The 22,318-nt window shown below is 42.8% G+C and overlaps 1 protein-coding gene across 1 annotated transcript; it reads left to right on the top strand.

Moving 5' to 3' along the window:
* LOC309534532 (cytochrome P450 4B1-like) lies at positions 1–21,479 on the top strand. Its single transcript, XM_082226756.1, has 12 exons — positions 1–257; positions 1,643–1,784; positions 8,130–8,174; positions 9,614–9,741; positions 11,556–11,680; positions 13,439–13,590; positions 15,526–15,632; positions 15,876–16,066; positions 16,678–16,811; positions 17,727–17,791; positions 19,513–19,595; positions 21,252–21,479. The coding sequence occupies exons 1-12, from the start codon at positions 72–74 to the stop codon at positions 21,418–21,420; spliced, it is 1,527 nt and encodes a 508-aa protein (XP_082082882.1). The 5' UTR covers positions 1–71; the 3' UTR covers positions 21,421–21,479.
* Positions 21,480–22,318: the final 839 nt, after the last annotated feature.

Here is a 22,318-nt window from a genome sequence, read left to right as displayed (position 1 = left end):
ACAAGCTGCATCCAGCCATACTTCCACCAAGAGACCCAGAAGCTGCTTCCAGGGAATTCATACTGAGCAAAATGCAACTCACCTTGCCTGTACTGGGGTTAAACCTTTACCTGTTTTTTTATGCAGCTCCTATCTTCTGTCTGGTCAGCGTGCTCCTGAAAGTCATCCGGCTATACCAAAGGAGGCAAAAGCTGATCAGATCTTTGGAGAGCTTCCCAGGGCCACCGAAGCATTGGTTTTATGGACACACCAATGAGGTAGGACTTCTTCATTCCATCTAGTAGAACTCAGAAAAAAAGTGAGTGATTGTAATGTTTTGTGTCAAACAAATGTAGTGCTGTTGCCATTGCTGGTACATCAGACTTTTCGTGAGCAACTACAATGCGGGTGGCAAAGGGCAAAGTAGACATTATGGTGCCATGACCTATGTGTTAGAATGTGAACTAGATTCCTATAAAGCAGGATGTAATTTCACGTACAGAGAAGCAGACATGAGATGAATGCTAGAAGTGAATATCTGTACTTTACCCAAGAAGCTGCTTGTCCCTAGCCATGGTACTGTTGCCTTCTGGTTCAGCACCCACTTCCTATTCAACCCACCCATACATCACCTGAAACCAGCTATTTCTCACATTATAGGAATTTGGTGATTTGATTCTAACACAGGGATATGTCGCCATGACCCTGAGGTTGCTTCCAGGCTGTTGTACTAGGTTTAGGTTTACAGACTTGGGTGGCGCTGTGGGTTAAACCACAGAGCCTAGGATTTGCCAATCAGAAGGTCGGCGGTTCGAATCCCCACGACGGGGTGAGCTCCCGTTGCTCGGTCCTAGCTCCTGCCAACCTAGCAGTTTGAAAGCACATCAAAGTGCAAGTAGATAAATAGGTACCGCTCCGGCAGAAAGGTAAATGGCGTTTCTGTGCGCTGCTCTGGTTTGCCAGAAGCGGCTTTAGTCATGCTAGCCACATGACCTGGAAGCTGTACGCCGGCTCCCTTGGCCAATAAAGTGAGATGAGTGCCACAACCCCAGAGGCAGTCACGGCTGGACCTAATGGTCAGGGGTCTCTTTACCTTTACCTTTACTAGGTTTAGGACAGAAACTTAAATGGGGTACAAATTTCAAGATGAAGGGGATAGTTTTGGAAGGTATCTGATAAGCCTGCTATGAAGCAGCCCAATGCTTATTGTGGATTGAGAGATCCCCGATGGCCTGGGGACTTTGTGCTTTAAAGCAGGCTTGAAATGTTTTTGAGTCTCCAAGGAAATGGAGCCCTGGTCATGGAGATCTATGTTATGCAGTAGCCCAAAACTTGTTTAGGGGTCTAAGAGCGTATGTACTTCTTTGTTCTGATTGCTCATGCGGATCTGCATGAGATACAGAGCTGGAAATTAGGAATCAGCTTCATCTCATGCCTGATCAAAGACTTTGGAAAACTAAAAAACTTGTTTGTTACTTCATGATCTTTTTGGTGGATATAGGCTGGGTAGAATTGGTTATACCAGTGTAAAGCTTCTGAGACCATCTTTTTATGTAATGTTTATCAGACTGACTTAAGACTCTGAGATGGCCTGGACAGTGGGAAGTCCACACCTAGTTGACTATAATAGCATTGTTTTGATTTTTGTCCCCAATTGCCGCAGCTCGGTCGAATTGGAGAACTTGCCACAATGTTGTCCTGGTCGGAGAGATATCCCAAGGGTCATTCCTTGTGGTTTGGAGCTTTCTTGGGGTTTCTCAATATCTACCATCCAGATTATGCCAAGGCTGTATACAGCAGAGGAGGTAACGAAATGGCCCATTTTAAGGCAATATCTGTACATCTCCTATCTGTACACTCAGTGTCATTTGGTAGCTAAGCTCTGTTGATGGGGGACCTGTGGCCCTGCCATCAGCCCCAGTCAACATTTCCAATGGTCAGGGATGATGGGAGTTGGAGTCCAACATCTGGAGCAGCCCAGGTTTCTCATCACTGTTATGTTGTAAGAGCTTAGCTGTAGAAACATAGGAAGCTGCTTATACTGAGTAAGACCATTAGCCCATCTAGCTCAGCATTGTCTACATCGACTGTCAGTGGTTCTCCAGGGTCTCAGACTTGGGTCTCTCTCAGTCCTAACTGGAGATGCCAAGGATTGAACATGCACCTTCTGCATGTGAAGCAGATACCCCACCATTGAGCTATTACCCTTCCCGTAGGTATGTCTGCACTCATCACTCCCCTCTGAAGTTGTTCCCTTTAGGCCAGTAGCCTGACTGACTTGTTTCTCTATTTGGCAAGCCAGACAAAACCAACAACTATATTGTAAACCAAACAAAACCAAATAAAACAAAACCAACAGCCATTTTAGCCCAGGAAACCCAGGAAGGTGTGAAAAGTATTGCAAGTATCACTATAGAATTATATGTGAGATAGCAAACATTAATTTGTCTCACAAATGCTAATTGATTGAGAGGGAAATTACTTCTGAGATACAGGGGTTGCACATGGTGCTGAAACTCCAGAAAGAGCTCGTTTTTCAGGGGAAGCCATAACCATGTCACTTTTTGAATCATTCTAAGTGTCAGTCTCTGTGTTTTGCACTTAATATCATATTTTCTCATACCATTTTACAGGTTTTTACTTGTTAAACTTGCCTTAAACTTGCAGTAAGCCCAACCTTACCTGAAAGGCATAGAAGTTGGTATTTTATAATAAAAGAAGAGTAGACCTGGCACTCTTCTATCACAACCCTCTAATTTGTTTTATTGGCATCAATGCTGAGTCTTCCTTTCCCCTTCCTCCCTGGTCTAGGTCAATGGTAGAACTACCAAGTATTCCTACCAGCCTATGGTTATGAAAAGCCGCATACCCAACACAGCTCAGCATGAAAGGTTGACTAGGATTGTACAGATAGTGTAATCAGGAACAGAAATTCAGACCTTGAAGCTGAAAAGCTACAATTCCATTTTAGTCATTACAGAGGCAATGTAAATGCCTATAGTTAAAAAACACCTGCCCATAGGGTGTCAGCCACAACAGGAAAAATATTTACGGATCATCAAGGGCTTATGACAACCAAATGCGACATCTTCAGCAGAGGAGGGGTGATGACCAGCCCTTCAATTTCCAGGTGGAAACAAGCCAGAAATCAGCCCAAGGCAAAGCTTCATCCTTGGAACAGGCACCAGTCTGATCATAGAATCATAGAGTTGGAAGGGACCCTGAGGATCATCTAGTCGAACCCCTGCAGTGCAGAAATATGCAGCTGTCCCATATGGGAACTAAACCTGCAACCTTGGCCTTATCAGACCACGTTCTAACCAGCTGAGCTATGCATCCTGCTGCCTATTTATTGTTCAGTGAGTTCTTATTTAGAGCTCTGTCTACAGTTAGCAGTTGGAGCTGTGTCTGATGGTTCTCATCTGCTTTTCTTCCCCCCTTTTCTCCATATGCAATAATTTTTTTTCTCTTGTGCTTGCAAAACAAATGATTGATGGTCCCAGTGTGCCCTTGCGTTCTTTCTTTGTTTACACATGCTATAGTTGCTACATAAATGCCACGTGGAAAATGTTTTTCTTAAGCATCTGGCTAAAAGCGGAAAGTCTCTCTAAAACATGGAACAAAGCCATGCTCTTAACTTATTGTACTGAAACATCAGTTTGCCTGGCTTAAATATCATCCTGTCATTCTCCTGACATTTCCCCCTGTTGATGGTACTTTGTCTTTTTCTTAATGTTCCTTCCAGGTCATGCCAATGCCGTGTGGCCTTTTTAGGTCCGACTTGTCGGCATCTAATCAAGGTGTAACTCGCATATTCCACCATTCTCTACCTCCATGTTAGCTAAAAACGTAATAGTTTACACAGATTCAGAGCAAGAGCTTCGCTCATATCAGACCAGGTTGACTAGGCCTTCAGTGGGTTTGGCTAGAGCAACAGAAGACTGATGTTTTATGTGGTTGATATGCTTCTTGTATCTGCTATATCGCTCAGTAAAATCAGTGCCAGTTCTGGGTTTTGTGGGAACCCTTGGGCTTTGCTCCCTGAGTGTGCCCACCTGCTCTTCCTTTTCACTATTGTCCTCTCACTTCCCTGTGCTTCTGGGTTCAGTTGGCACCATCTTCCAGAGAAAGAGAATACAAGGCATGTTCCTTGTCCTTAATCCTAAACTGCTTGTTTGGAGATATCAGATGATCAGGCAGTAATAGAAAAACTGCTTGTTTGGAGATATCAGATGATCAGGCAGTAATAGCAAGGAGGAGGAGGAGGAGGAGGAGGAAGATGGCCAGGAGGCTCCAGGAACTGGCAGCGGGCCTTTTACTGGGGTGTGAGTTCTCCAGTGATACCAACTGCTGCCTCTGGCCCTGAGTAGAAAGCTAATACTTTGTGTGCTTGGAAAATGTTTGCCAGACCACTTCAACAGCTTTTGAAAGAAAGCTTTATAATAAGGTTTCCTGAGAAGAAACCTGACTCTGTTATGAAGTGGTGTGATAACAGAAGGATTCCAATCCACTACTTTAGCTGAAGGTCACTTCAGCTCTTGAGTCTTTTATACCTTCTACAACATTATTATTCCTAACATTTATTTGTAGGAATAATCAGTGGGCTTCATATGTTTGTTTTCAGCTCCTTACTAAATATATGAGGTGGCAAAATCGTTTTCATTTAAACAACAACCAACACAGCTTTCCTTGCATTTTCCAGGTGCCCCTTATTTATTCTTATGTATTCTGAGGAGTTTCTGGAGAGCTGTCTCCCAAATTCTGTTTGGTTTCAATTCCTACTTTTTAATTAACAGCAGCAGTTGGCACCTTCCTCTGTTGCCTCCGGCTGTTTTCACTGTTACTTCTGCCTTTGGTTGAGAAGATCTTGCATGATCATTCTAGCAAAACAGTGGGAGCTAGTTATAGAGATGCTGGAGAAATTGGATTCTGTAGGCATTTAAAACCAAATTAGCAATTTCGCAGTTTCCGAATTTGTGAACCAAAACATGGCTATCCTTTGAAATTTGCAGGTATCTGAATTTTTGCAATGCAGTAGTCTTAACAGATGTTTATTAAAAATATATATTAGGGGAAAGTGTGCATAAAAGTGAAGGTATTAGTGAACATAACAACAAGGATGCATAATGTTACGGGCTGGCTTGCAGAAATGTGTACGTTCATCAAAACTGCATATAAAATATGTTTACTCTGAGAAATTTGCACTAAAATGCTGATGAAGTTTCGTGAGGATTTTTATTTAAAAAATTAAAATACAAATAGCAGCAATGTGTGGATAACTGAAAGTCAGACTGGAAAAATGAAACATGGAGAGAACCAAACTTGACAGATCCTTCCTTCCCTAGCCAGCAGAAGTAGTAGCAGAGCTGAGACCCCATCCAACTCAGAACAGCCCATTTTGAAAAGCAAAACCTTTTTTTCTAAGTATCCCAGGGATTAAAAACAACAGCTTAAGTTGATTAAACTTGATGGTAAAAGTCTGAAATGAACTCAGGAATGTAACAGAGATATATTTAAATGTGAAAAGTGAAGGCCAGAGAGGAAAGATGGAAAAAGAGAGAGAGCATAGATTGATTATTGGAGCCTACATTTCAGATTACTGGAGGAAAGGGGATCTTCTTCTTTTTTTAAAAAAAATATTTTTATTAACCGACCAATCAAATCAAATCACATCACATAAATTCCGAATTACAAAGCCAAATTTTAAATTTTTGTTGGGGGTACCCATATTTCAAGTTCCGAAGGGGATTCCAATCATCTTCTTGCTGCTGCATTAATGTCCACAAATCTGTCCAAATAATGTTCACAATTCTATCCAGTCCTATCTTGCTGTTCCCACATCTCATCTTGTTATTTTCATATATTTTTCTTTTTTCTTTGTGATCTCTTCTGATAATCTCCTTAAGCAGGTAAACACAAATTATAATCCTGTGTGGATTTTTCCGTCCAATAACCATATCAAGATGGTTTCCATATATCATCACTTCCATAAATAAAAGCACTCTTTCCATCATTAATCTTCACAAATCTATCGCTTTCTTTAGTCCTCTGAAGAGGCTCGCCCACAGTATGAAAACAAATGCATTCCTCCTCCCAGACATAAATCTTTCGACAGAACTTGCCAAAATGGCGACGCTGTTTTTTACTGCGTCATCCCAAAGCTCTTGTACTTTTCCACGATCTCCTTAAAACATGCTTTGGTTAGAAATTATCTCCCCACAGTCTTAAATCTTCCAGCTTAGGTCATTTAAGTGGCATTTCTGACTTGTGGGGGGGATTATTGGTTAATCACATAGAAGAAAGAAATGAAAGTTCCCCCCCATCCAGTCCCATTGCCGACATACCGAGCCTTGGTGTGTCTTCTCATGATATATTCCTGTTTATCCGACCCGTGTTCTTTCTCAGAGATCCCTTCAATTAGCAGTCTTTACTCCCCATTCTTCCTTGAAATATGTGCATTTGCTTCTTCCTAATTGTTTCTTTTGAAGTTGCTGCAGCTAGTGGCGCAAATCAGAGACAGCGTCCAGGAGAACCGAAATCCACACAAGGGCTTTCTGCCTAGTGCACCCACCCCCTCAAGTTTGGGGTGATATATATGGGCACAGCAGGCAAGGGCAGTCCCCCCCCATTCCCTGGGGGGGGCAGGGAGGCTGTTTATTCCCATCACAGCCTCTTAATTACCTCGTGTGGGTGGGAGAGATGTTATTGTCGGCCATCTTCCAATGCGCCCCTAGTGGCCCCCCCAGAGGAAAGGGGATCTTCAGTGGAGATCAATCAATGACATTTCCTCCTTCTCATATCAGCATGGAGATGGTTAGAAAGGAAGGGAAACATGGTCTCTATGTGTTTCTTGAAGAGCAGGCAACAACATTTTTTATGCCTTCATATCTCAGTATGGACGTTTTGCAGGAGAGGAAAGGAGAAAGGTTCTCTGCTTATCTTCAGCGATGTTTTGATCTCCTCATTTCACTGAGGAGATGCAAAGGGAGGGAGAAGCATTGTTAAAGATCTGGACACAGCATTTCATTCTCCCTATTTATTCTTGGAAGTGCATGTGGGGCATATGCCTGTGACAGCATGTATGAGTATCTTGAATGTGTGTGAGAGAGGGAGGGAGGAGATAATGCAGGGGTGTCCAAACTTTTTTCAAAGAGGGCCAGATTTGATGAGGTGAACATTCATGAGGGCCGACCAAAGAAGTTGTTGACCTTTTTTTTGAACCACAGGGCACTGGCGGAGGAAGGGGGAGGGCACCGCCCCTGGCAGCACGATCTCAGTGGAGTGTCTTTGCGGCTGCCCCCAACTGTGCTGGGCGCCACACCCCTGTGGGTGGCACGCCGCACCCCCAGGACGCGTGCCAGCTCTGCCCCCACCTGCTCTATGCCCCCGGTGCCGGAGCATGAAGCTCCACCACTGCTACGGGGAGGAACTGCCTGTGGGGGCAGGATTGAATTGATCGGCAGGCGGGATTAGGCCCCCAAAACAGACTTTGGACATGCCTGAGATAATGTATGAGAGGAAAATGAGTTAGTGTTTCTGGAAGCAGAACTCCCTGCTTCTGGTTCTGATGCTTGTCCACCTTGTGATGAAAAGAGATGTGCAAGAGCATCATGATCAGCATCATGTGTGTGCGCTTTTACAAAAGTCATATCCTTAGTCATTAATTCAGTGTGTGTGTCAACATGATATTTAGAAAGCAACCCCAAATAGAATGTTAAGATGGAGGGGTATTAATTATAAATTATATGATTGTGTGGTTGTTTTTTTAAAAAAACTTTTAAAAATAGATTTAGGGACAACAACAACATATAGATAAGGTGCGGGGGAATGAAACTACAATAACAAAAGGGGGAAAGGCAATAATAAGCCATTATTTTTCCATTATAATTTTTTTTTTGCAGTTTCGTAAATGTTCCTTAAATAAAAATAAACATATTTCTACTAGTTTAGCCAGCCCTCAGCATTTTGTGTCAGTCATTCCATTTTGCTATGCTTTCCCTGGGCTACTTGTTTGATAATGGTTGCATCCAACCAATGTTAGCCATACTCAGAATAGACCCACTGATTATTTTTTTAAAAAAAATATATTAAAATATCCTGCTTTCTTTTTCTGCATTGCTCAATGCACTCATCCTTTTTGAATGTTGCAGATCCGAAGGCTCTTGATTTCTACAATTTTTTTCTCCCATGGATCGGTAAGTAGCATTATGCTTTTGGTTATTACATTTTGATCAGGAATCTCCAACTTCTTTAGGCCCCGGGGCACATCTGGAAATGGTAAGGAACTGCCCCCAAATACCCATTTCACAGAAGAAAAATTTGAAGGTGCTCAGAGCAGTCCCTCCAAAAAGAAAAGAACAACCTTAAAATGACCTGCACAGAGCCTAAAAGAAGGAACACACAAAGAAAAGGGTGGGGGGGGGGGAGGTTATCCCTTAAAAAAAAAAAAGCAAGCAAGTATGGGATGGTGAGGGAGCTCTAGCAGGCACCAATGGTCCAATAGTGCCCACAGGTGCCACACCGGGGACTCCAGAGTTAGATGAATTAACTTAACTTAGGGATTCTTCTTGTGGTGCTATCCCTGATTAAATGTGAACAAGGAGTTTCCTCATGTGATGGACTCTACCCAGGGCATACCATCAATCTATATCATAAAATCAGAACACTGAGTTCCAAAGAATAGCCAAATAAGAGAAACGTTGATTGGGATCCATCTGTCTCGGGAGGCAATGGAAGCCTTTGGGGATGAAGTCAAACTATTGGAGTTACAGAGCCTGCTGTGGCTGTAGAGACCAAAACAGGAGAGAGATGTTTTGTTGCAGCTGGGGCAGACGAAGATGTCCAGTTGTGCTGATGCAGGTGTACAATGGCTTTTCTTCTTTCTGCACTCTTCCCAGCAGTCATTCCTCCTCCAGTCACTGCTGTGAATATGTACAACTTGTTATTGCATTGGTCCTTGCATTTAATGTAAGTGACAGCAACATACCTCAAAGGTGTCAAGGGGATTTAAGCTCTTATTGCTCTTTCAAGCAAATATTGGACTTTCTGTCCCTTGGCTGACCTCATTAGGGGAAGGGCAGCTATTCACATTCAATTAATGCAATGTGTTTTGTTTATGTTAGACCACTAGCATCTATTCTAAAGAACTGAGTAATCTTCTTGGGAAGACAACGTATGAGCAACTTTGGATAAGGTTACGGTGCATGTCACTAACCATTATGCTAAGTATCTTGTATAATAATGCCCTGTTCAGATTGAAGCCCCTACTGCAATGCGAGCATAGATCCAATTCCTATTAAAGTATACCCCTTTGTTTCCTGTGTTAAAGTCCGCCATCACAACTGCTGTGTCTCCTTTTGTTTGGGCCACTCCTTTCTTCTGCAATTCCACAAAATTGCCAGGGTTGAATTCTTTGTGGTAGTAGGGTGGAGATCAATGTGATGATCCGCATTAAAGCCAACAATCTCTGTATGTCATTTCTTGAGAGTACAAAATGCAGATGTATTAGTTGCAGGATTAGATGGGTTTGGCATGGAATTTTAAATCCTTTTAGCATGCCTCTGTTCAGACATGTTCTGCAGAGATTACTAACAAAAAAGAAGAAGATTTGACTAGCTTTTTCGTTCCATATTAGGGAAAGGGCTACTGGTATTAGATGGGCCCAAATGGTTCCAGCACCGGCGACTGTTGACTCCTGCATTTCACAGTGATATTTTAAAGTCATATGTGGTACTGATGGTCGATTCCACCAAAGTGATGCTGGTAAGGGCTTTTTTAAAAAAAAACACACACCCCAAAATACCTCTCTCTTATATCTAATAGAAGATCTAAACCAATAGTATTGTGGTTAAACCAGTTCTTTTTTTGGGGGGGTATGCAGGGGTACACATACCCCTAAACATTTTGTGAATCTTTGCACTTTTGTCCATTACTGTATTTCTTTTCCCTGCTTTGAACTATAAAATGGTGATTTTCTTGAGTCAAAACATTTTTGTAAGGGAAAAAAGCACTGGGTTAAACTATTCCAGCATGGCAATTGCACTTTGTGCCCAGGTACCAACCAACCTAGAATTTGGAAGCCTTGATCAGAAATGTTGATCCTACTCATAGCTTATTCAGAAACTTAAACCATCTTGTTGTACTCCTCTGAGCCTTGGGAACTTCCAGGCGCAGCAGCGCCAGGTTTGATTTCCTTTGGATGAGGGAGTACAAGCCCAGCACTTTCATGCAGCAAGATGAATGTACCTGCTTCAGGCATCAACCTGATGGTGAGATGAGGACATGAATTTGTAGCTGTTTAGTATTGGCCCTGAGGTTTGGCTTGGGGTTCTAGAGTTCTATTTCATTCAGCAAAATGTCTTGGACTAGCACTATTAAAGGATTCAAGCATTGCTTTATTTTCAATTACATTTCAAAATCCTTTGCTTTATTTTCAAATACATAAGTAAAACATCAGGGAAAGCAACGAGACAGTCCTACAAGGTACCATATATGTGGCTCCACGTCAGATCACCCTAAAGAGACTCTGCCTTCAACAAATTCATAGCTTTGCCTCTGCCTCTTCCAAACACACACACCCTTCCCTTAGCTAGAGGATGAGTGTCACCACTACCTCCAAGCTGAGATGGGTACCTCATACAAGCACAAACATTGATTCTCAATTAGCTCTCACTGAGGAAAAGCTGACAGTCATGGAGTATTAACCAGAAATCTGCCTAATCTGCCTAACCAGGTCTCATGGAATTATATTTAGACATAGTATTAAAAATACAGGCAACAACACACACACACACACAAACAACACCACAACAAGGTCACCAGCTGCCATCCTTACTTGTGCCATAAACATAATCTATTAACTCACTAACTGGCCATATGTACGTTGTATGTTGCATAAGATTCAGGGCGGCGGGGAATCATAGACAGGAAAAAATATAGGCACCAGAGGAGTCAACTCCTAGGGGCACAGGTCCCTTTGGCCCACCCAATAAAATATTTGAGGGGGGCCATGCACCCCAGGTTGATGGCCATTGCCATTTAAATGGTGTATCATGTGATCAATTATGTGGGGCGGGGCTTACCCCCCATATTTTATTCAAGTTGGCACCCCTGATAGGCACCTTAACTGATTGGAATTTGATTGTCAAAGGTTTAAAGGGCTTCCACATTAGAAATAAATGGAAACCACCCTACCACAATATATAAAAATAAGAATTCATTGCTTACTACACATGCTAGGTTGGTTTGTACAGGATCATAATCACCCAAATCTGATTGCTCCACTAGTGTTTAGATGACTGCCACGTTCTCTCTCGAATCTATAATTGCAACAAGGGATTTTGTGGTATTTGTAGTTGTAGGGAAAATCACCTGGGTGTCAAATGATCTGCCTAAATGTTTTTACCGTGAATTGTAAATGTACTAAATAAAGGAATGGATGGTGTGCCCTGCTCATTCTACATATGGATATATAGACATTGCAGCAGCATGGGTGGATGGCTCAAATATGGATGCCAGAAATCTAATCATCTGAGGAATTTACTTTTGACATGTGAAACCTTTCTCTCTTACATTAGGATAAATGGGAAAGGCTGATCTCAGAAGATAAATCACTGGATATTTTCCAGCATGTTGGGTCCATGACACTGGACAGCATGCTGAAGTGTATCTTCAGTTATCAAAGCAATTGCCAGCTTGACAGGTATCATGAGAACTGGGGGGTGGGAGAGAGACTTAGGAGCATCTCCACCCCCATTGTTCTGCCCGGACACTGAGGTCCAGTGCCAAGGGCCTTCTGGCAGTTCCCTCACTGTGAGAAGTGAAGTTACAGAGCCTTCTTGGTAGTGGCGCCTGCCCTGTGGAATGCCCTCCCATCAGATGTCAAGGAAATAAGCAACTATCTGACTTTTAAAGTCATCTGAAGGCAGCCCTGTTTAGGGAAGTTTTTAATGTTTAATGCTGTATTGTGTTTTTAACATTCGGTTGGGTGCCGCCCAGAGTGGCTGGGGAAACCCAGCCAGATGGGCGGTGTCTAAATAATAAATTGTTATTATTATTATTATTACTTATAGTAAAGGCAAGGGAAAATTTAACTCCAGTTTATAGATAAACCAGAGAACCATTGGTGTGTGTGTGTGTGGAATCACTTCTCATATAAATCATTGTTTAGTGAGAACCAATTCACGTGAGCATCAGGTGCACAGAAACTGCTTGAACCCCCTGCACCTGTTCTTTCCAGGCCTATGGGCAGTCTCTCGCAAGTCCCATGTTACAATCCAGAGTGGAATGGGTCTAACCAGTGGCGTAGCGTGGGGGGTGCCAGGGGGGCCGGCCGCACCGGGCGCAACATGGGCGGGGGGCGCGCTCGCACTAGCAGCTCTCTGCCCCTACTAAAATCCACGGGTTAGGGAGCCCGCGCTCGCTCGGCTTGGCAAGGAGGTCGCGGAAGGGGGAGAGCGAAGCCTTCTGCCGCGGGCAAAAAAAGGAGAGGAAGCCGGGCGGGCGGGCTGGCTGGCTGGCTGGCTGGCTGGCGGGGGTCTGGTTGCGCCTGCTGCTGCCGTTGCCGCTGCTGCCGGGCTTTGACAGCTTGGCGAAGCGGAAGGAGAGGAGCTTTATGGTAATTGCGGCTCTCTCTCCACTGGCCGCCTGGGTAGTGAGCCGAGCAGGGAGTCTGGCGAGGGGGCGGGAAGAGACTTTTCCACCTCGCCTGGTCAAAAAGGAGAGCGGAGTCTCCTCAGGGCGCCCTCAGGTAGGGCAGGGCAAGGCAAGCAGAGCGAGGAGGAGAGAGAGGGGAAGGGGGGGGAAGCAGCCAGGAAACGCTGCGGTGTGGAGGAGGAATCAATTAAGGAGAGAAAGCGAAAAGCCTTGGAGAAAGGGAAAAAAGGAAAGAAAAGAGGCAGCTCCAGGAGAGCGCGGGGGAAAGAGAAGCCTCGCTGCTGCTGCTTGGGAGAGTAAATTACTGTACTTGCCTTGCCCCGGGTTAGGGGGCGCAAATTACTTGCCTTGCCCCGGGTGCTGATAACCCACGCTACGCCGCTGGGTCTAACTAATCACTATCCACCAAGAATGCTTGCAGTTGTGCTGCCACTACTGACAGTTGTACTAACAGTTACTTTGGACAAAAATGGGGTTTAGTGACCGGAAAGAAGTTGTCTAGAAACTGTTGGTTCCAGGGTAGTTTTTTTCAGGTGTAGTCACAATTCTGCCTCCTTAGGGACAGGAGGCATCACTTCCTTGGTGTAGTGATTAGGTTAGGACTCAGCCACAATAATTTGCTCTCTCAGACTAATTTGCCTCAGAAGGTTGTTATGAGTATAAAATGGCGATGGTGGGCAAGACTATCTATTTCTTAGAGGACAGGTGGGGTTAGACTGAATGTGATAAATAAACTACATTGTTTTGTGTTGTGCCTGTTAAAAATAATCACCTCTCAATTAAACTCTTTCTTTGACTCCTCTAGTAAGAATACATATGTCCAAGCAATTAGTGACCTCAGTTGTTTGATGCAGGAAAGAATACAGACATTTCTCTATCACAATGATCTAATCTATCGCATCTGTCCTCATGGATACCGTTTCTTCAAGGCTTGCAGAATAGCCCATCGCCACACAGGTATTTCCTTTGGTTCTTCTCTTCAGTGGAGGGATCTACACCTGTACGTACATAGCTAAGGCAGCAAGCCTAGCCCCACTTACCTGGGAGTAAGCCCTATTGAATTAAATGGATCTTACTTCTGAGCAGATATGGTTAGGCTTGTGCGATAACACCCCAAGGGCATGGATAGCCAGCTACCAGACCCCAAGCAGAACCCAACTGCAAAATTTAATCTGCAGAAAGTCAACCTGGGCTCTCCTGGGGGGTGGGGGGGGAATACTGAGCAATTCTGATGTCTCTCAGGGGTTTCCTAAACCCTTGACTTTTCAACAGTGGCACTTCAGATATGTAATAGCTTCTCCAGAGAGACTCACCTTGCACCTGCTTTACAGTCTTTTCAATACCAGAAGATCTTTTTTTTTCCACCCACATTTTTTACCTGTGTTGTAAATCTGGACCATAAACTATTTTATGCTGTCTTTATGTAAGGATGTCTTTATCACTGTCTAAAACCTAAAACCCTGAGTTTGCTCTGAGAATGGCTTAGTTAGATGCCACCCAAAACAAACTGATGTGTAGACTTTTTTAAAAAAGAATATTTGATAGTTGATAACATGTCAGGTTTCATATATGATTTCTGACAAAAATCAAGTCAATCAAAAGATGCAAGCAAGTCTAAAGTACGTGAGTTTCCAGTTTTTAGGTTAAGGTTTTACATTTCAAACTCAAAATGTCATATCTAAAGTTAAATAGCAATGTTTGCCAATATTTGTTTGCAATTATTTGTTTCAGCAGGTCTAGTAACAACTAACCGTGGACTCAGCTATACAGCTGCAAAGAAAATGTTTTAAGTGCAATGGAATGTATGTATGGAATTCATCACCAGATGTGGTGATGGACACAGTATGAGTTTATTAAATTTGTGAGGTCCATGCCTTTACACAAAATACCATAAAACATTATTAAAAGATAAACAATAAAATTATAAAAGTAAGCTAAAATTCATGCCATGCTGTCCCAGCAAGGAAACTACCCAATAAACCCCACCATTCAGGGAAGAAGATACAGCAACAGGTTAGGAGGGCAATGGGAGGGACCTCACCGTTTCATCCAGGAACCATACCCTAGTTTTCATAGCCTTCACCACAAAGAACGCTACCACGTGAGAAATCTGTGGATCAGCGTCCACCAGTAAAAACTTTACTTGGTCCTCAGAGTTGACTATTGATTTGGGAATAGTTTGTAACATCGCATCCCTGAAAGCCGAATAGATGGGACAATACAACATGTAATGTATGAGATCTTCTTTAGTTCTCATATAACAAGGACATATACCCTGCTCTACTGGAATTTTTGCATATCTGCCTGACAGATAGGCCGTAGGAATGGTTTGAAAACGGGCCATAGTAAAGGCTCTCCGAAGAGTGGGATTGATGATATTCGCCAAACAATTGGCGCAGGTTTTGACTGCTTTCAGTCGGGGAAACCAGTGGGAGGACCCTAGGATCTGTATTTTTGTGATATCTAACAAAGCGTCTCTCTCCAGGATCCATTTCCGGACTTTGTCCGGACTCCACAGTTTAAGGATATTAAACTCCGGTAGGGTGTATCTAACCAGGATCTCAGATAAGTTTTGGCACCAAGTGGTGTTCTTTTGAAAAGATACAAAGGCTTGTTTGGTCAATAAGCCCTTTTAAGTGCAATATACAATGTGACACTAGATGATGATGGCAAGCCTTATGGAAAATTCAATGTATTTTAAAAAATGTTTTAAAAAGAAACATTTTCAGAATTTTTTTATATGTGTGTAGATTCCACCCTTAAGTCCTGTCCCACTATGGGAATTTCTTCATCCTTTTAAAGTTAGTAACATACAGAAAATTACTTAGAAGCAGTGAATGTCATGACGTCTGTTTGGGAAAATTATTAAATTTATTACTTTTTTTGACACAGAAAATGTGATTAGGGAAAGAAAGGCACTCCTCAAAGATGATCGGGAACTTGAGAAGATCCAAAAGAAGAGATATCTAGACTTTCTGGATATTCTTCTCTGTGCCAGGGTGAGTAAAATCCACATCATGTATTTCCAGATAAGGGATATATGCATGTATGCAGCCAACAGTCCTGTCCCTTAGATACATCGGTTTACAGTGTTTCTATCTCACTGCCCAGCCAAAAAGGGCTTCCAGAGTGGCTTACTTAAAATAATCAATAATCCCATGAAGGAGGCAAGTGGCTGCATGTGACGGAAAACAAAGCAAGTCCTCCGTGGCTTTTGACCTTGATCATTCTCCATTTTTCAGGATGTGAATGGTGAGGGATTATCTGATGAAGACATACGTTCTGAGGTGGACACTTTCCTCTTTGAGGGTCACGATACCACCACCAGTGGTATTTCCTGGACCTTATATGCCATGGCCCAGAATCCAGTGCACCAGCAAAAATGCAGGGAGGAGATAAAGGAGATTCTTGGAGAGCGAGAGACTCTGCGCTGGTGAGAAGGTCCTTCGCTCACTATCTGTTTTTCTTTTGTGAGGATCCCTGCTGAAGCAGGGCAAGTTTTACTGTTTTCCAAGCAAATATGTGACTCTCTTGTCAGACCTGAAGTGGAAAAGTTTTAGATTTTTGAAAACCCTGGTTAATACATGGGAACTCTTTGGAGAGGTAAGATGCCACAAAAAGTTTCAGTTTGCTTCAGAAATTGCAAATAGTGCTGACTCCATGAATGTGAGAGTGTGTCATGCTTCAGCATTTTGAGATTCATAGTTAACGCCGAAGGTTAATTTGTTTGGGAGAGGTACATGTGTCTCATATTCAAGTTCCCCCTCAGTTATTTCACTGCATGTATAAATGCAGTTTTGACCAAACTGCGGGAGGCAGTGGAAGACAGAAGTGCCTGGCGTGCTCTGGTCCATGGGGTCACGAAGAGTCGGACACGACTAAACGACTAAACAACAACAACAACATAAATGCAGAATATGCAAGGATGCTCAAATCTCCTTTTTTGTCACGTCTTTTAATATTCTACTCCACTTTCTGTGGAATATTTTTGTCTTCTTGTCACTTGTGAATCTTCCTCACAGTTTGTTTCGTTGTTTCTCCCAGGGATGACCTTAGTAAGATGACTTACACTACGATGTGTATTAAGGAAAGCCTCCGTGTTTATCCTCCTGTTCCTCAGGTGTACCGAGAGCTCAACAAACCAGTCACATTTCCTGATGGAAAGACATTGCCTGCAGGTCTGCCTCATTATGTTTGATTACATTTCACAGTATTTTCAATGACAGACATGAAGGATGGAAACTGAAAGAGTGGCACCGGTGTCCCGATTGTTGGTTTTGTGACAAGTATCTGGCATGATGGGGTGATAGGGTTGACTTGCTCAGTTGTCTTGAAGGATATAATTCTCTATCTGACTTTGGAGTCATGTGCCCCTAAAGGCTGTTGAGAGGCATAGAAATTGTACTACAAAAGTTCTTTGTGTTAGGACACTGGAACTAACGAGGCAAGACACAAGGTTTGGGATGTTACTAGGGCAACTTCATTAAACTACAACATTAAGAACTTCTAAGCTGAATAGGAAATATCCATGTGTGGGAAATACACATCCTCTGTCAGGCTCTTAAGTATGCCATATCCAAATTTTAAAGTATGGCTGGCTAAGATCCTTGCCTCACTGAAGACAAGTTTGAATTAGACAAGCCAATGCCAGGATAAGGCATCTTCATATCTTCCTCTGCAGATATATTTACATATTAAACTATGCACCACTTTGGAGGCAGTTTGTAAAACTGACTGTGGTCAAGGAATGACAAAATAAATAAAAATGAAGTATAAAGTCACCCTGAGAACTTCCAGATTAATCTATCTGCTCCATGAGTTCTGGCAAAACTCTTTGTCACCTCAGAGAATGACCATGTCTTAATGAAAGCAGACTCACATCCTCACTAAGGCATTGTAACCAACATGCAAGTAACTCAGCAACAAATACCACAAAATGCATTGGGATGCCATAACAGCTGCATCTTAAGCAATCCTTCCCTGGGGCCTTCCTGAAATCCAGCAATGCAGCACTGAAAACACAACTTTGTGGTGTGTTCCACCTTTCATTTACTAATCAGATATTTCTCTCCTTTCCCTCCAATCCTTAACAGGTGCTTTGATATCCCTGAATATTTATGCTCTTCACAAAAATCCTGACATGTGGGAGGATCCCCAGGTATTTATGCTCTGGAGCATTGTTTGGTCAATGGTTTAGAGCATGTTGAATGCACATTTAAAGTGTGTTTATTGCACACTAAAAGCAGCTGACTCCTTCCCCAAGAATAATGAGAACTGTTGTTTCTGTCTCACAGAGCTTCCATTTCCAGAACCCTTAACATACTACAGCTCCCAGGATTCTTTGGGGGAAATCATGTGCTTTGACTGTGCACTGAATATGTTTTAAATGTATAGCATGGATGTGCACTTAGAATCACAGTACCACAGCAGTGTTGCATGCAAAATGGGATAAATGTACAGTTGCTCAGTTCCTGATGTGTGAGGTGGAGACTTTGTGGATGCTCTAGGATCTGGGCTTCTGGTATTGTGCCCCACTTTTTTGGGGGGGATCCCTTGAGAATTGTGCAAAATGGCAAGAGTTGGAGCATGAAAATTTGCTGCAACTTGGGACAACTTAGCATTCCACAGCCTAATGTTGACATACCTGCCAACATTTGTCTGATAAAAATAGGGACACCCCATTCCATAATGATAATTTTACTGTTTATACCCTACCCCACACATCTTACTGGGTTGTCCCAGCCATTCTGGGCAGCTTCCAACATATATAAAATCATAATAAAACATTCAGCATTAAAAAAAAAATCCCTATACAGGATTGCCTTCAGACGGCTCTGGGGTCAGAAAACTCCATACCCTCCAACATTTCTCCAGTGAAAATAGAGACATCCTAAGGGAAAGTGGGACATTCTGGGATAAAATCTGAAACTTCTCTAAATCAGGGATGTGCCTGGAAAATAGGGACACTTGGCAGGTCTGCACTGATTGCCCTGTGTTGATGTACAGACAATATCAAGCAGATGCAGCATGGATGCATATTCAGAGCAATGAACATTCTGTGATTGAAAATACAGGAAGGAAAAATAAATAACAATAAAAATTCTTAGCCAAAGTAACTCTGAAAAGAAGAGTTTGGATTTGATATCCCACTTTATCACTACCCGAAGGAGTCTCAAAGTGGCTAACATTCTCCTTTCCCTTCCTCCCCCACAACAAACACTCTGTGAGGTGAGTGGGGCTGAGAGTCTTCAGAGAAGTGTGACTGGCCCAAGGTCACCCAGCAGCTGCATGTGGAGGAGCAGAGATGCGAACCCAGTTCCCCAGATTACGAGCCTACTGCTCTTAACCACCACACCACACTGACTCTCTAGACCACAAAAGAAGAATTCTGCAACCTTTATTTTTTCTGCAAATGATACACATTGTACTCTTGCTTAATTTAACTTGCATAATGTACATTGCTTCTGTTGGCCATGGGGAGCATTTATCCAGGGCACTGAAGTCTCATTTTCTCCCTCAGATCACAAGTTTGGGATGCAGTACATGCTGGGTTCAACCCCCGGCAACCTTCTACATGTCTATGCACATCCATGTTGCCAAACTGAAGGCTAGCCCACATATACATGTACATCACTTGAATTCTGTCTTTGATGTCTGGCAGTGGCATCTGAATGCATCAAGTGACCTCAGTGAAAACCACTGTGCTTTACAAGAGTGAAAGCTCCTCTTGTGGTGTTGTGATTGTGATGGTCTCTTCACTTGTGCAATATCACTTGATACTGCAGTAATCCAATGATCAGCATGCATGCATGAAGCAGGTCCAAGTACACCTCATTGCTGATGCAAGCTGCTGATAACCACAGTCTTACTCTCTTTCAGGTGTTTGATCCTCTAAGGTTTTCGCCCGATAATTCATCTCAAAGACATTCCTATGCATTTTTGCCGTTTGCTGCTGGACCCAGGTAATGCAACTAATGATGTAAAGCTGTTCACTGAAAATAGACAGAAGCAAGATGAAAGATAGTCAGCCAAAGCAAAACTTGATTTATATGATCAATGAGTGAAGTTCATCCTCAGAATTATGGATTGCTGCTTACCTGTCTCTGGTTCTCACTGATATTGTGACAAGGAGAATGGAACAGCCCCCTTCCAGGGGACAGAAGGTTTGTTCTCTCTTTTTTTAAGGAATGAGCAGAGCCATCTTTCCAGAAAGATTAGCTTTCCCCCCTGATAAGGGGGTCCCTGTGTGAGTGTTCTGTTTACTGAGGCTTTAGGACCAATCCTAAACCCAATCTTTGGGTTGCCTCTGCCCCCAAGTCCAGGGTAATCCATGTGGGGGGTTTTCTATGGGTTAAATGCATTCATAGTGAAGCAGTTGTCTGGACACACCACAGATCTTGCTCTTAATTTAGCACACTATTGCACTTAGTACATGGATTCATGGATCCTTAAGAAATAGTTTTACTGTGGATATATTCTGTCTGTGATGACAACAAAAAACAAGATTAAAAATAAACTCAAAATGTGGTTAGTATGAATAGATTATTGTAAGGACTTAAAACAAGATTAAAAATAAACTCAAAATGTGGTTAGTATGAATGGATTATTGTAAGGACTTAGATGGTCATAACTGAGGATCAGGAATCCTGCACTCAATCCAAATTCTTCTTTATTTAAGCCCTCTGTGGAAATGCCCCATTGCTTCAGAACAGGTTTCACCAAGCTGGCAAAACAGTTCCCATCAGCACGAATTTGCTGGCTGGAGCTGAGGTTCAAAGCGGCTGTAGGGCAGCTGTAGATTGGGAAAGGCTTCTCTAGAGGTATTCCCAGCCCCACACCAAAATATTCCATTTCCCATGTACCATCACTTCTTCATTCATTTCATATTCTAGTTACCCATTAGTTCTGCAGCTGGAATAAACAAGGACAGCTGAGGAGCTGGTTGCAAATTGCAGAAACCACACAGGTTCAGGGTTTATGGGTTTTCAGCACCTGCATTCTTGTTTAGACACACGTACTGAAATGTTTAGAAAGTTTGTATGAGTTTTAATTTGTTTGTGGGCTATTCTGTTGCTAGCTTCCTGTATGTTTTAAATCATGGTTGTAAATTTGTATTGTTTTATCTTGTATGTAAACCACTTTGAGATTTATTTCTACAAGCAAGCAGAACAGGTGACTCCCCATACGTGAAGTACCGGGAGATAATTAAATAATCCAATTCATGCCTGGAAATGGCAGGAGAGAGCTGTAGAGTCCTCATAGTTCATGAGGAGACCCTCAGCGAGGGCAGAGGAAGCCTCAAAGAAGGCCAGAGGTGCAGCAAGGCTTTGTTTGTGCTGCCCAGCCTCTCCATCTAACAGCTGATGTAGCTGCTGCTTTCCTGTGTGTCCTTCAGCCTCCTGCCAGCCCCAGGATACTTTTGGATACCATATTTTTGGTATGGATTGAAGAGAGAGTGACAGAAAAGGCGTTTGGGGGGGGGCTCTGCACCTTATGCACGCGGGGCCCCCCATGTAAGTGTGGCGATGCTTATATATGATTCTTATGACATGAAATGCTAAATAAAAAATTATTATGGGCCTGTTCAAGTTTCAGCTTGAATGTTTTTTCTTCCTCAGGAATTGCATTGGGCAACAGTTTGCTATGATGGAGTTGAAACTGGCGGTTGCTCTGACTTTGCTGCGCTTCCAAGTTGCACCAGATCCTCTTAATCCTCCCCTTGAGAAACCTCAGCTAATAATGCGTTCTTGGAATGGGATTCACTTATATTTAAAGAAGCTTGCATAGATTCTCTGTCAACCACAGAACATGACTCTTGTAAATAATAAAACTTGTGGAGCTGCTAAGATGTGTTAACTTTATCGCTATTTGATAGATCAGAAGAAACATATTACAGTTAAACCTCGGCTTCCGAACGGCTCCATTTCCAAACGTTTCAGCTCCTGAACGCCAAAAACCTGGAAGTAAATGCTCCGGCTTTCACACATTTTTCAGAAGCCGAATATCTGACGCGACTTCCACTTGAGTGCAGGAAACTCTTGCAACCAATTGGAAGCTGTGTCTCAGTTGTCGAACGTTTCGGAAGCCTAATGGGCTTCCGGAACAGATTATGTTTGACGACCGAGGTTTTACTTTATATATTTAAAGAGCTATGATACTGCCATCCCTGCTGTTTTTCAGTACCTGTCAAGGACCTTCCTCTTCCAACAAGCCTTTTAAGTGGAAATCTTTCCTAGCCTGCACTTGTATTGGAATCCCCCCCCCAATGTGTTTGAATTAAAAAAATTGCTTGAGTGTTTGCCTCCCTTGGCTCCATTGGGAGGAAGGGCAAGATATTAAGGAAGGAAGGAAGGAAGGAAGGAAGGAAAAGCCTCTATAAGAAGCAGCCATGGTGTTGAACAACTTCAAGTAAGCATGCACAACAGAATCCAGTTACAGACACAGATTATAATAAAACCTAGTACAGTGCCAGAGTAGCTGGTTAAATGGTTAAATTATCTCAGAAGAGTTGTATTGTGTGATTTCCCTCCCCCTCCCCACACACAGTGAAGCATGGATATTGGGAAGACCTGAGAATTTTGTGTCCTTACTAATAAAGGGGGGGGGGACCAACCCAAACTTCCTTGAGCCAATATTTCTTTGCATCACTTCTCTCAGCACTCTTACTTACTTAACTTACTTAATT

Source organism: Podarcis vaucheri, assembly GCF_965113315.1.
Source record: "Podarcis vaucheri genome assembly, chromosome: 6".
Classification (NCBI taxonomy): Eukaryota; Metazoa; Chordata; class Lepidosauria; order Squamata; family Lacertidae; genus Podarcis; species Podarcis vaucheri.
Note: the sequence above shows the minus strand (reverse complement) of the source record. Positions and strands in the feature narration are given on the sequence as shown.

Coding starts and splice junctions, on each gene's coding strand:
- LOC309534532 (XM_082226756.1), top strand. CDS start 72: ATGCAACTCACCTTGCCTGTACTGGGGTTAAACCTTTACCTGTTTTTT. Junction 1,785..8,129: donor GGCTGTATACAGCAGAGGAG/GTAACGAAATGG, acceptor TGAATGTTGCAG/ATCCGAAGGCTCTTGATTTC. Junction 9,742..11,555: donor ATTCCACCAAAGTGATGCTG/GTAAGGGCTTTT, acceptor CTCTTACATTAG/GATAAATGGGAAAGGCTGAT.